This window comes from Carcharhinus amblyrhynchos, chromosome 18 (assembly GCF_965287045.1).
Source record: "Carcharhinus amblyrhynchos chromosome 18, sCarAmb.v2.hapA, whole genome shotgun sequence".
Taxonomy (NCBI): Eukaryota; Metazoa; Chordata; class Chondrichthyes; order Carcharhiniformes; family Carcharhinidae; genus Carcharhinus; species Carcharhinus amblyrhynchos.
The window spans coordinates 25,907,199-25,922,179 of NC_137341.1; the positions used below are offsets into that span (position 1 = coordinate 25,907,199).

At 45.8% G+C, this 14,981-nt stretch overlaps 1 protein-coding gene across 1 annotated transcript in view; it reads left to right on the forward strand.

The window, feature by feature from the left end:
• baiap3 (BAI1 associated protein 3) overlaps positions 1–14,981 on the forward strand; it is an 89,086-nt gene that overhangs the window by 39,301 nt on the left and 34,804 nt on the right. Inside the window, exons 7-12 of the mRNA XM_080206601.1 lie at positions 849–915; positions 2,402–2,615; positions 3,320–3,364; positions 5,843–5,920; positions 6,796–6,895; positions 13,754–13,861. Of these exons, the coding sequence (XP_080062727.1) occupies positions 849–915; positions 2,402–2,615; positions 3,320–3,364; positions 5,843–5,920; positions 6,796–6,895; positions 13,754–13,861 (612 nt within the window). The remainder of the gene's footprint in view (positions 1–848; positions 916–2,401; positions 2,616–3,319; positions 3,365–5,842; positions 5,921–6,795; positions 6,896–13,753; positions 13,862–14,981) is intronic.

The following is a 14,981-nucleotide window of genomic DNA, read 5'->3' on the forward strand; positions in this document are numbered from 1 at the left end:
AAATTTCATCTGTCCGATCTCCCAGTCTGTCTAAATCCTCTGGAATTCCAATCCTGCCTTCCTCATTGTTCCCCAAAATTCAGAGTTTTGCAATATCTGCAAACTTTGTGTGCCCCATTCCAGGTAATTACATTTTTCTCAAAAAGAGAGCATCTCAGAACAGCAGTAGGTAGACAATGGGATCTAACAGCAGAGAGCCAGCTCTGTGAGAAGTTCTCTTCATACTGCTTAGCCACGTTGTGTTACTGACCGTCCTGTTGTTTAAAAAGAGCATAGAGAATTATAGAGTCATAGAGGTTTACAGCATGGAAACAGGCCCTTCGGCCCAATTTGTTCATGCTGCCCTTTTTTTTAAACCACTAAATTAATCCCAATTGCCCGCATTTTGCCCATATCCCTCTATACCCATCTTACCCATGTAACTGTCTAAACACTTTTTAAAAGACAAAATTGTACTCACCTCAACTACTACCTCTGGCAGCTTGTTCCAGACACTCACCACCCTCTGTGTGAAAAAATTGCCCCTCTGGACATTTTTGTATCTCTCCCCTCTCACCTTAAACCTACGCCCTCTAGTTTTAGACTCCCCTACCTTTGGGAAAAGATATTGACTGATTTGTGCCCCTCATTATTTTATAGACCTCGGTAAGATCAGCTTCTTGTTTTGTCAAAAGTCAGATAAAAGTGTGGAAACCACGGCTTATCTTGTCTGACGGTTGCGTTTGTACACGCGCTGTTTCATTCCTTTCCTGTACGTGTAGAAGTGGGAGGATTTTTGCTATGTTCCTGTGGTGAGTGCTTAATAACTCCAAGCTGTGCTAATGCCTCTTTCCCCGTGTTTCCTACAGGTGCCTGTCTGCTCCCTAAAAGTGACAGTCGTGGAGGCAAGGAATCTACTGGCCAAGGATGCCAACGGTGAATAACCCAAAATGGCCATTTGACAGGGAGTGTGTGAAGTTGCAGCTGCCTTGTGTGTTTATTTATCAACTGCCCCTCTATATTAATCTTCAAGTGGGGAGAAATAGTGAGCCTTTTCAGGGTGGGGGCTTGTATGTGGGTCAGATTTCGCATTTCTCATGTATTGGTTAATGATCTGGGTTGAAAGTGGAGGCATCACTGTTCCTGCAGAGGAATTAACATCAAACAAACAAGGCATTCAGGTAAATGAAACAATAACTCAGTGTATTAACAGTTTTTTCACCCCTGCACCCACCCCCTCTTTACACATGTTCAATACCTTCAGCCCCTCATCCATGTCGCCACCATCCCAGAAATTACTGGCGGTTCCTCAGTGATCACTTCATAATCCTGGGATACTCTGCAATCCAAATGGTTGTTCCGCAATCCAGTCATTACTCTGGGATCTGGCCAAAATCAGGGGTTTATGTCCCTCTCTCCTCCTCTCCTGTCGCTGTCTCCCCCTCCCCGTGTCCCTCTCTTCCCCTCCCCATGTCTCTGTTTCCCTCTCCCTGACGCCTTCTCTCCCCTTCTCCATGTCCCTCTCTCCCCCTCTACCCTCTCCCTGTGTCCCTCTCTCCCTCTCCCTGAGGCCCTCTCTCCACCTCCCTATGCCCCTTTCTCCCCTTCCCCATGCCCCTCCCCTCCCCATGCCCCTCTCCCCCTCGCCAAGGCCCTGTCTCCCTATCCCCATGCCCCCCTTCCCCCTCCCCGTGTCACTCTCTCCCCATCATGTCCCTCTTTCCCCCTCCCTGTGCTCCTTCCTCCCCCTCCCTATGCCCCTCTTTCCCCCTCCCGGTGCTTCTCCCTCTCCATCCCCATGCCGCTCTCTTCCCCCTCCCCGTGCCCCTCACTCCCCCTCCCTGTGCCCCTCTCTTCCCCTCCCCATGCCCCTCTCTCCCCTTCTCCGTGCCATTCTCTCTCCCCCCCATGCCACTCTCTGCCCATCCCCATGATGCTCTCTCCTCCTTCCCCATGCCCCTCTCCCCCTCCCGAGCCTCTCTCTCCCCCTCCCCGTGCTGCTCTCTCCCCTCCCCATGTCCGCTCTCCCCTCCCCATGTCCCGTCTCCCCTCCCCATGTTCCCCTCTCCCCCTCCCCGTTTCCCTCTCCTCCTCCCCGTGTCTCTCTCTCCCCCTGTCTATTAGCCTCTCTCCCTCACTCCATGCCCCTCTCTCCCCCTCCTCTTGTCCCTCTTCCCCCATCCCCAAGCCCCTTCCCCTCTCCCCATGCCTCTCTCCCCCTTGCCGTGCCGCTCACTCTTCCCCCCACACATGTCCCTCTCCCTGACCCCGTGTCCCTCTCCTCCTCCCCATGTCCCTCTCTGCCCCTCTCCCTCTCTCTGTGTGCTCTCTCAGCTTTGACTGAGTGGGTGATTGTTGTCAAGTGCCTTTTGGTTTCAGATTGGGAGTTCATAAACCATTCACTCTCTGATGGTCTGTGCAGGCTTCAGCGATCCCTACTGTATGTTGGGAATCACTCTGGGACAGACCATGCGGGAGACTGAGGAGAAGAAAGAGCGGAAATTCAGTTTCAGGAAGAAAAAGGACAAGATAGAGAAAAGGTCAAGCCTCAGAGAAGCACTTCCTGCCAAGTACCTTCAGGTCACAGGTGTCAAATCAAACACGCTGAATCCAGTGTGGAACGAGAGCTATGTGTTGTGAGTATTAAATCTACTCTGTATTGGCACAGCTGCCTTGTTAGAAGAGCAGTTGTGAGGGAGTGTTGCACTTCAGTATTGAGGGAGTGACACAATGTAGGAGTGGCTACATCTGAGGAGTGCTGCAATGTTAGAGGGACAGTACTGAAGGCAGCATGGTGGCACAGTGGTTAGCACTGCTGCCTCACAGCACCAGGGATCCAGGTTCAATTCTTGGCTTGGGTCACTGTCTGTGTGGAGTTTGCATGTTCCCCCCATGTCTGTGTGGGTTTCCTCCAGGTGCTCCAGATTCCTCCCATAGTCCAAAGATGTGTGGGTTAGGTGGATTAGGCATGCTAACTTGCCCCTTAGTGTCAGGGGGGCTAGCTAGAGTAAATGCATGGGGTTGTGGGGATGGGGCTTGGGTGATATTGTGGTAGTGCAGACTCGATGGGCTGGATGGCCTCCTTCTGCACTGTAGGGTTCTATGATTTCTGTAATCTGCTGAGTATTTCCAACATTTTCTGTTTTGATATCAGATTTCCAGGTATTCTGCCTTTTGGCACAGCTTGGCTGCTGCAATTCATATACTCTACGTATGACTGAAGTTTAAAAGTGTTTCACCAACTGTAAAGTGCTTTGGAACATCCTGAAGTTATGAAATATCTGATATCTTCCTCTCTGTGTTGAACGAGTATTGACTTGCTGTTAATTCTGTGTTTCAGTGATCTGGATGACATTCACAGTGACCAGCTCCACCTGGATATTTGGTGAGTGTTGCAGCCCTTGCTATTTTTCATTATAGTCTTTCTCAGGTTCTGCTTCCATTTTCTGCTTTCTTTCTCTCCCTCTTGCTCTCTCTCACTTTTTTTTCCTTCTCTCTTCCTATTTTTCCAGCGCCATCTGTAATAACTCAGGAAAGGAACAGTATTCATTGTGAAACACAAAATTAAGAGACGTATGTAAGTCCCAGCTAGGACACAGTTCCCCATACCCTTCCCGGTACCTGCCTTATAAAGGGCTCAGGTGACCATTTCCACCTGGCAAGGCCATTGCTTAGAACTCATATTCAGCAAGCCCCAACAAGGAGATTAACAATTTTCCCTGGAACTCATGCCTCCCCCTCCGAGTTTGGCGATGGGCCGTTTTTATCATTTGGCCCAGGGCCTTGTTGCTGTCATTTGCAGGGCCTGTTCGGGGGAATATAGCGGGCAGGCGGAATGTTGCCCTAGGTACGATCCCTGACTGCAACTCCACTGCCTCTGTCTCTATTTCTGAGGCTGAGTCCTCATAGACCTCTCTTGGACTTTTTGTGGGTGGAGTTTCCCATCCATAGGCTGGTGTTAAAGTGCCAATGGTACCGTGGCCGTTGTCCTCGTGGGTTTCCCAGTGGCGGAGGTGATCTTCTCCCCAATCTTTACCATGTATGACACCAGTCCCATTTTTGAGAGGACAACTCCTGGGACCCACAGGGAGCTGTCTCCAAAATTCCGATTGTGGACGGTGTCTCCTGGTTTGAAGGGCCTGTCAGGCTTATGTCCTTTTTTGGACATCTTGTTTTTCTTCGATTTTGCTATATTTTCCTGAATCCTGATTTGGTGACATCAGGACACAGTGCCAGACTGGGATGTGATTTGACACCATCCCTCCCCTAATCCCACCCCCAAACTTAACACTGGGAGGCAAGCGGATGAAGCATCTCAGCACAGGGACAGGAGATTCTGCACTAAGCCTCACCTATAGGCAATCACTTACAATCATCTCTGTGCATGGCAGGAGTATAGAGCTGGCCTGCGTATACAGTGTGTGTACAGAGCAGTCCTGTGTACACGGTGCATGTATAGAGTGGCCCTGTGTACACATTGCATGTACAGAGCAGCCCTGTGTACACAGTGTGTGCATAGATCAGTTCTGTGTGCACAGTACATGTACAGAACAGCCCTGTGTATACAGTGCATGTACAGAACAGCCCTGTGTGCACGATGCATGTACAGAGCAGCCCTGTGTGCCCAGTGCATATACAGAGTAGCCCTGTGTACACAGTAGCTGCCTTTTCAATACCTGAAAGGAGTGAAAAATGGAGACTCTCCATGTAATTATAGGGGTGACTCTTATAGTTAGGTTACAGTTCAACCTGCCGAACTTCTCTCTCATTGTTGCTAGCTGCACCTCACCAAATGGCATGCTTCACGTGTGAGCCCAGGGTTACTGGCAAGTTATTTGCCAATGTGGGGCATCGCAGTTGACCCTAATCCATCTGAACTGAAGGCCTAAATGTGGATCCAGGTATGGAAGCCTGGCACCCCCTCAACAATGTCCACAGCAAACTACCCAGCCTTCAGGAGAGCAGTGACCATGACATCACAGAACCCTGCCACAACAACCTCTGCAAGACCGGCCGTAATCTGCCATAATATCACATGAGAACACCATCCACCAGGTACACAGTACATACTCTTGCAACTCGGCCAACGTTGTCTTCCTGATACACTGCAGGAAAATCTGTCCCGAGGCATGGTACATTCGGGAGACCACGCAGACGCTACAACAACGGATGAATGAACACTGCTTGACAATCGCCAGGCAAGCCTGTTCTTTTCCTGTTGGCGAACACTTCAGTAGTCATGGGCATTTGGCCTCTGATCTTTGGGTAAACGTTCTTCAGGGTGGCCTACATGACAGTGCAGAGTCGTTGAGCAGAAACTGATAGCCAACTTCCAAAAACATGAGGATGGCCTCAACTGGGATCTTAGGTTCATGTCACACTATTTGTAACCCCCATGACTTGCCTGGGCTTGCAACATCTCATTTACTGTCCTGTCTGGAGACAATACACATCTCTTTAACCTATGCTTAATGCTATCTCCACTCACATTGTCTGCACCTTTAATTGATTAACTATAAAGACTCGCATTCTAATCAGTATTCTGTAAACTGAGTGTGTGCCTTTATATGCCCTGCTTGTGATCAGAACTCCCCACTCACCTGACGAAGGAACAGCATTCCGAAAGCTAGTAGCGTTTACTATCAAATAAACCTGTTGGACTTTAACCTGGTGTTGTGAGACTTCTTACTGTGTTCTCCCTCAACAACCCAGAGTCATCAGCATCCATACAATAATGCACTGCTAAGCATGCTTAGTGCTGTGACCAATGTGCAGTCACACACACAGCATTCACAGATTGAGAGGCCTGTATCACTGTATGGTAGCATGGAAAACTAACTATAGTCATTGTGTCACTTCCCAGGGACCATGATGATGAAGTCTCAGTGGTAGAAGCTTGTAAAACACTAAATCAGATCAGTGGCTTCAAAGGAATGGGAAGGTAGGTCAATATCCTGCACAGATTGTACCACCCAGTGTCTAACCAAACTTTCTCAGAGCATTGAAACCACAGTTAACCCGTTCTGTATCTACCCTGGGAGTGTTTATTAGGGGCAGTGTTAGAGGGAGCTTTACTCTGTATGTAACCCTGTGCTGTACCTGTCCTGGGAGTGTATGATGGGACAGTGTAGAGGGAACTTTACTCTGTATCTAATCTCGTATCTGTCCTACGAGTGTTTGATGGGGACAGTGTAGAAGGAGCTTTACTCTGTATCTAATCTTATGCTGTACCTATCCTGGAAATGTTTGATGGGGACAGTATGTAATAAGCTTTACTCTGTACCTAACCCTGTGCTGTACCTGTTCTGGGAGTATTTGATGGGGACAGTATATAATGAGCTTTACTCTGTATCTAACCCTGTGTGGTATGTATCCTGGGAGTATTTGATGGGGACAGTGTAGAGGAAATTCTCCTGGTGAGAGGTTTTGTGCTGCCTTTATTTTGGTTAATATTTATACAAAGAACTCAGTGTTTACTAAGATGCATTGGGATTTGATTGTCATTATTGAATGTAAAAATGCACTGAAGTAAAAAAGCAATTGTTTAATTTAGGTTTACGAGAACTTTCCATTCAGCAGTGTGCTGACAGCTATTCATCTCCACCTTGCAGATTACCTCTCTTTTGTAAATGTCAGCATTGAGACCAGCTTTACTGTTGCCTAGGAAAAGTCTCCTGAATCTCATCTCAAGACTGATAATCCCTCTGTCGGAATTACAAGCAGTGCTGTGCCTTCCCTTCCTGCCCCTTAACCCATCAACATTATTTGGTTTCTCAGCTCTGTTCCATTTTGCTGATTGTTATTCTGATTGTGTAGGTACTTCAAACAGATTGTGAAGTCGGCTCGAACCAACGGGGCTGGGGGATCGCAGGAAGAAAACGATGATTTCCTTGGCTGCCTCGACATTCCAGTCAGTGTAAGTTTGACAGATGGAGCTAGGGACTGGGAGAGGCTGCCAGAATAGTGCACAAAGCAGCCTGGCCCCTTCCCCAAACACGTTTTTTCCCATGAGTTCCAAACTGTACTCCAGATCCTGGACAATGCCCCGGATTGTTCCCTGGATCTTGGACTGTACTCGTGATGTGGAGATGCCGGCGTTGGACTGGGGTAAACACAGTAAGAAGGCTCACAACACCAGGTTAAAGTCCAACAGGTTTATTTGGTAGCAAATGCCACTAGCTTTCGGGGCTCTGCCAAATAAACCCGTTGGACTTTAACCTGGTGTTGTGAGACTTCTTACTGTCTTGGACTGTACAGCAGGCCCCAGACTCTGCATCAGGACCTAGGAGCAGGAGCAGACCATATAGTCACTTGAACCTACTCCACTGTCCAACATAGTCATCTACCTCACCTGTCCTGCCTGCTCCCACAGTCTTTTATTCCCTGACAGATCAAGAATTTATCTGCTGGGCTTCCCTGTCACTTCATTACCTCCACATTAGGAATTACGCCCTCATCAGCAAGGTTTCCAACAGGTTTTGCAAAATGTGAAGCACAGGAAGGGAAACTGCTGGGGTGCACAGCTAAATACAAACCCCGAGTGTGCCAAGAAGGAGGAGCCCTCCAATTCTATCCACTGGAGGGATAGAATTCCCCTTATCCATGGGCAGGGATTCCCTTGTGTGTGTGGTGGGAGGGAATCTCCATGTAAGTAGGGAAGGATGGGAGTTCTTTACTTTTAATTGGATATTGGGATTCCCTTCCATGCCTTGCCAGTGTGATGGGGTGGGACACACCCGCAGATTTCTTTTGCACCAAGCGCTGGATTACCTGGTGAGAAAAGCTGTCTGTACCTTCTGTGGGCTGCATGTCAATTTTCTCACCTCAGCCCACACCTGGTGCAGAAATGGGAAAATTCTGCTTTTTTCATCCAAGTCATTAATATAGATGGTAAACAGCTGAGACTGCAGAACTGATCCTGTGGCACTGCATTAGTCAGAATCTGCTAGGTTGAAAGTGCCCTGTTTATTCTAACTGTCTGCTTACCAATCCTCAGTCCAGACCAAGACATCACCCCAACTCCATGAGCTCTTATCTTGCATATTAACCTTTCGCATCTCTTTTTATCAAACATCTTTTTGGAAATCTAGATATACTACATCTACTGATTACTCTTTATCTACTTTACAAGTCACATTCTCTAATAAAATAATAAATTTGTCTTATATGATTTCCCTTTCATAACTTTGACTATATTGACTTTAATCATACTATGAATTTCTAAATGCATTGGTAAAATAGATAATAGATCCTGGTATTCTCTTACTGGTTGTTTTCAGGCTAACTGGCATGTAGTCCCCTATTTTCTCTCTTCGTCCTTTCTTAAATAGTGTTACATTCACTCATTTCCAATCTGCTTGGACCATTCAAGAATCTAGGGAATTTTGGAAAAGCATAATCGGCGCATCGACTGTTTCTGCAGCTATCTATTTAGAAGCTTAGGATGTAGGCCATCAAGTCCTGGAGATTTGTCAGCATTTTCTCCCTTATGTTTCTCTAGTACCTTTTCCTCTGCTATTATTAATTACATTAAATTCCTCACTCACTGTGTGCGGCACGGTAGCACAGTGGTTAGCACTGCTGCTTCACAGCTTCATGGACTTGGGTTCGATTCCTGGCTTGGGTCATTGACTGTGTGCAGTTTACACATTCTCCTTGTGCCTGTGTGGGTTTCCTCCGGGTGCTCCGGTTTCTTCCCATAGTTCAAAGATGTGCGGGTTAGGTTGATTGGCCATGCTAAAATTGCCCTTAGTGTCCTGAAATGCATAGGTTAGAGGGATTAGTGGGATATGACAGTAGGGCCTGGATGGGATTGTGGTCGGTGCAGATCCTATGGGCTGAATGGCCTCCTTCTTTACTGTAGGAATTCTATGATTCTTATTAGCTCCTTGGTTACTTTCTACTTCTGACAAATAACTTGTGCCTTCAACTATGAAGATGGACACAAAATATTTGTTCGATGTCTCTGTGATTTCCTCATTTCCTATGATGATTCCTCTTGTCTCTGCTTGTAAGTTCTTAAGAAATAGGAGCAGGACTAGGCCATTTGGTGCATTGAACCCGCTCCACCATTCAATAAAATCATGGCTGATCTGATTGTAGCCATAGCCCTGCTTTTCTGCCCATAACTGTTAACTCACTTGTCAAGCTAAAATCTGTCTAATTCAGCCTTGAATACATTCAATGACCCAGCTTCCACTGTTCTCCGTGGAAGAAAATTCCAAAGTCTACTGACCCTCTGAGAGAAGAAATTCCTCCTCATCCCCACCTTAAATGGAGACTGATGTTTACTTTAGCTATTCTCCTCCTTTGTATATGTCTGTGAAATCTCGTACAATCATGTCTTTTATTCCTGGTTAATTTACTTTCATATTCTACCTTTTCCCCTTTTATTAATATTTTGGTCATCCTTTTCCATCTGTTATGGATAAATATTCACTTTCTGCATCACCTCTCGGTTGCCTGCAACAAGATGTGTACTGTTGAGTGAGTATTCAAAACTCTCCAGTGTTGCAGCTTTTAATAATAAATAGGTTTCTTGTTAAGTTCAAATCAGAAAAATGATGGATGTTTATTCACAAAACACCCCTCAAAAATATAAAACTCCCTCAAACACACACACACACACATAAAGTAAAGATGGATCTAGAGATGAAGTATGCATTTAGATTTTTAACAGAGTGGCAAGGGTATTGCTATCAAAAAGACATTTGTTAAGTGACAAGAAGTAAATTACATTTCAGATTAGTTCTTTAAGATGTACTTGCATCAGTCACTGAAAGGCACAGGTACAGTAGGCAGTAAAGAAGGCAGATGGTATGTTGTCCTTCATAGCAAGAGGATTTGAGTATTGAGATAGGGATGTTTTGTTGCAATTGAGTAGGGCATTGGTGAGGCCACACATAGAGTATTGTGTGCAGTTTTGCTGTCCTTATCTGAGGAAGGATGCCCTTGCTGTAGTGGGAATATAGCAAAAGTTTACCAGGCTGATTCCTGGGATGGCAGGTCTGCCATATGAAGAGAGACTCAGTCGGTTCGGATTATATTCACTGGAGTGAGACAGGATCCCATAGAAACTTATAAAATTCTAACAGGGTTAGACAGGATAGATTCAGAAAAAAATGTTCCCAATGATGGGGGAGTCCTGAACTAGGGAGATCATAATTTGGGGATAAGGGATAAACCATTTAGAACTGAGGTGAGGAGAAATTTCGTCACCCAGAGGGTGGTGAGTGTGTGGAATTCACTAACACAGAAAGTAATTGAGGCCAAGAAGAAATCAGATATAACTCTGGAGGCTAAAGAGATCAAGGGATATGGGGTCAAGGCGGCTTCAGGATATTGAATTTCATGATCAGCCATGATAAAAATGAATGGCGGAGCAGGCTGGAAGAGCCAAATGGCGTACTCCTACTTCTAGTTTCTATGTTTTTAATTACGTATTGCAGGCCTCGATGTGTTCTCTCTTGTACTTTGGAAATAAATGGAAGTTTCTGAGTTTCCAGTCAAAGTTGTAGACAAATTTCTATGGAAATTTAGCTTTGCAGATAGAGACAATTTAGCCTGTCTCTTACTGCCTGGATTGACTTTGGTAGGAAGAATGGTAGGAAGGACTATTACTTACGGGGCGAAAAACTGCAGCAGGCGACGGTGCAGAGGGACCTCGGGGTGCTTGTGCATGAGTCGCAAAAACCCAGCTTGCAGGTGCAGCAGGTGGTCAGGAAGGCGAATGGGATGCTGGCCTTCATAGCGAAGGGGATTGAATATAAAAGTAGGGAGGTCTTGCTGCAGCTGTATAGGGCATTGGTGAGGCCGCAGCTGGAGTACTGTGTGCAGTTTTGGGCGCCGCACCTGCGCAAAGATATTTTGGCCTTGGAGGGAGTGCAGAGGAGGTTTACTAGGCTGATACCGGAATTGAGGGGGTTGAACTATGAGGAGAGGCTGAATAAACTAGGCTTGTACTCGTTGGAGTTTAGAAGAATGAGGGGAGATCTCATTGAGACGTATAAGATGATGAATGGGATGGATAGGATAGAGGTGGAGAGACTCTTCCCACTGAAAAAAGACAGTAGGACTAGGGGGCACAGCCTCAAGATAAAGGGGGGGCGTTTTAGAACGGAGTTGAGGAGGAACTTCTTCACTCAAAGGGTGGTGAATCTCTGGAATTCTCTACCCGTTGAAGTGGTGGAGGCTGCCTCGCTAAATATTTTCAAGAAGCGGGTTGATGGGTTTTTGATAAGAGAGGGGATTAAGGGTTATGGGGAGAGGGCCGGAAAGTGGAACTGAGCCACGACAGATCAGCCATGATCTTATTGAATGGCGGGGCAGGCTCGAAGGGCCAGATGGCCTACTCCTGCTCCTATTTCTTATGTTCTTATGTTCTTATGACTTATTGTATTAAGCAACTTTCCTCTTTTTTTGTGCACATTCCTTTGTGTTCTCTTGGTTTCCACATTGCTTTGTCTCTGACTAGTTCTTAGAGTAATATAATCCATTACCTGAAGTTAATATCAGTGCTTCTAGTGTCCACACAAATGTTGTATCACAGTTTGGTATGGCTCCTGTTCTGTCCAAGACCGCAAGAAACTACAAAGGGTCGTGAACGAAGCCCAGTGCATCACTCAAACCATCTATTGACACTGCCTACAATTCCTGCTGCTTCAGAAAAGCAGCCAGCATAATCAAGGACCCCACGCACCCGGACATACTCTCTTCCATCTTTATCCGTCGGGAAAAAGATATGAAAGTCTGAGGACGTGTACTGAGGCAGCATGGTGGCATAGTGGTTAGCACTGCAGCCTTACAGCCCCAGGGACCTGGGTTCGGTTCCCGGCTTGGGTCACTGTCTGTACAGAATTTGTACATTTTCCCCATGTCTGCATGGGTTTCCTCCGGCTGTTCCGGTTTCTTCCCACATACCAAAGATGTGCGGGTTAGGTTGATTGGCCATGCTAAATTGACCCTAGTTTTGGGGAGATTAGCAGGGTGAATATGTGGGGTTAAGGGGATCGGGCCTACGTGGGATTGTTGATGGTGCAGGCTTGATGGGCCTCCTTCTGTACTGTAGGGATTCTATGATTCGTTGTACCAACCAATTCAAGTACAGCTTCTTCCCTGCTGCCACCAGACTTTTGAATGGACTTACCTTGCATTAAGTTGACCTTTCTCTACACCCTAGCTATGACTGTAACATTACATTCTGCACTCGCTCATTTCCTAGGCTATGAACGGTGCGCTTTGTCTTTATGGCGCGCAAGAAACAATACTTTTCACTGTATGTTGATTCATGTGACAATAATAAATCAAATCGAATCAAGAAATGATTTGAAGTTAGAAGACATTGCTATACAATAATGGATGAATAGTGTCTGTTCATACCTGCTCATAATGAACTGATTTTCCTGCTCCTCTCTTTGTTTAGTTTTGATCTCACAGACTCTGAGTCTGGATTGCAATTAATTTTGAGTTTTTGTAAATACACAGACAGTAGGAGGTGTAAACTCACAAGTAGTTTCGTATCCAGCATGTCTATTCAAAGAATAGCTATCCACCAATATTTACAATTTAAATGCCTTTCTGGAAGCATGGTAGATATTGTGGGTGAGTCTGGAACCAGGTGACACACTTTTAAAATTGGGAGTCACCCATATAGAACAGAGATAAGGAGAAATGTTTTCTCTTAGAGGGTTGTGTGATTTTGGAACTCTATGCCTCAGAAGCTGGTGGAAGCAGAATCGTTGAATATTTTTAAGGCAGATAGATTCTTGCTGGACAGGAGAATCAAAGATTATCTGAGCTAGATGGGGAATGTAGAACACAGCACATACAGATCAGCCTGATCTTCCAGAATGGTGCAGCAGGCTCAAGGGGCCGAATGGCCTACTTCTGCTTCTATATTGTATGTTCCTATGTGTTAGCTCTTGTCTGATCAGAGATCACAAAAGGTCACCTGACCTTCAGTGGCCATCTTTTCAACCACGTTTTGTGTATTTGTTTTAAAACATAAGTTAATTTCTATGAGTCCTGATTGAAGAAGTCTATATCTTGGACGTTAGAAATCTGATATCTTTACTGGGTATGACAATCCTCAAGCAATCTATTATTCTTTGCAATATTATCACTTTCTTCAAATCTAATACTATGCTTAACTAACATTATCCTTAACTAATACTATTCCGAACTAACACTATCCTGAACTAATACTATCCTTAATAAACACTATTCTGAACTAATCGCTTCTTGGCCTTTTGACTAAGTTCAAGTGTAGTATCGACATGCTGCACTTGGTTGAAGTCATTACGTTACATTTTCGCTTCATTTGAAGCAATTAAAGTGGCATCTCGGCCTTTTGGCTAAGATGTAAATAAGGTCAAACCTTGGAGGAGGAGCTACACCTACTCCAATCAGCTTGGATCATGTTGACCAAGCCCAAGACAGGTGGCAAGAGCCCTGTCTTGTCAGCTTGGATTGGGTATGTCCCAACCTGTTGGGACTCTGAATTGGGTTTAATTTGACTTGATTGGATTGGAATAAAGTAAACAAAATAAAACTATCCTTAATGAACACTATCCTATCTCTATTTATTTGTGCCATTAGTTCACCTATTTTATTGTGCATTCAACTAAAGTGACTTTGATTTTATTTCTTTACCACTAGTCAAACAATACAGCTGGTCCGTAATCCCAGGTCTGAGGTTGTGGTTCAGGCTTCAGCTGATATCAAAGATTCCAGTTGACTCGACTCACAATTGGAATCTTTTTTGTTTGTTTCTCAGGAGATTCCGGTAGAAGGATTTGATAACTGGTTTAAACTGGAGCCTCGATCAAGCTCTTCTCGAGTGCAAGGAGACTGTCATCTCATCCTGAAACTGACTATGTCACAGGTAATGAGTGGTAGGACAGGAAGTCACAATAGTTCAGTACAGGGTCAGAGTGTTTGCCTTGGGTCAGTCAGGTTTAGTCAAGTCTTCATAATAAGGCCCTTAAAAACAACAATGCCAAGTTTCTAACAGCTATCAGTAAACTCCCTGTCCCCAGGGAGGAGAAAGGAAACTATCCCAGTGAGAGTCAGCACCTTCAGGAGAGGAAGGGGAAACCCTCAGGGTCCTTGTGCATGAGTCGCAAAAACCCAGCCTGCAGGTGCAGCAGGTGGTCAGGAAGGCTAATGGGATGCTGGCCTTCATAGCGAGGGGGATTGAATATAAAAGTAGGGAGGTCTTGCTGCAGCTGTATAGGGCATTGGTGAGGCCGCAGCTGGAGTACTGTGTGCAGTTTTGGTCGCCGCACTTACGCAAGGATATTTTGGCCTTGGAGGGAGTGCAGAGGAGGTTTACTAGGCTGATTCCGGAGTTGAGGGGGTTGAGCTATGAGGAGACGCTGAATAAACTAGGCTTGTACTCGTTAGAGTTTAGAAGAATGAAGGGAGATCTCATTGAGATGTATAAGATGATGAATGGGATGGATAGGATAGAAGTGGAGAGACTCTTTCCGCTCAGAAAGGACAGTAGGACTAGGGGGCACAGCCTCAAGATAAAGGGGGGGCGTTTTAGAACGGAGTTGAGGAGGAACTTCTTCACTCAAAGGGTGGTGAATCTCTGCCCGTTGAAGTGGTGGAGGCTGCCTCGCTAAATATTTTTAAGACGCGGGTTGATGGGTTTTTGATAAGAGAGGGGATTAAGGGTTATGGAGAGAGGGCGGGAATGTGGAACTGAGCCACGACAGATCAGCCATGATCTTACTGAATGGCGGGGCAGGCTCGAAGGGCTAGATGGCCTACTCCTGCTTCTATTTCTTATGTTCTTATGTAAACTGTATCCCACTGAGTTCATCATCTTCAGAAGAGGAGGGAATTTGTATCCCAGTGAGAGGCAGCACCTTCAGGAGAGGAGGGAATCTGTATCCCAGTGGGAATCAGCACCTTCAGGAGAGGAGGGAACTGTATCCCATTGAGAGTCAGCACCTTCAGGAGAGAAAGGGGAACTGTATCCTAGTGAGAGTCAGCAC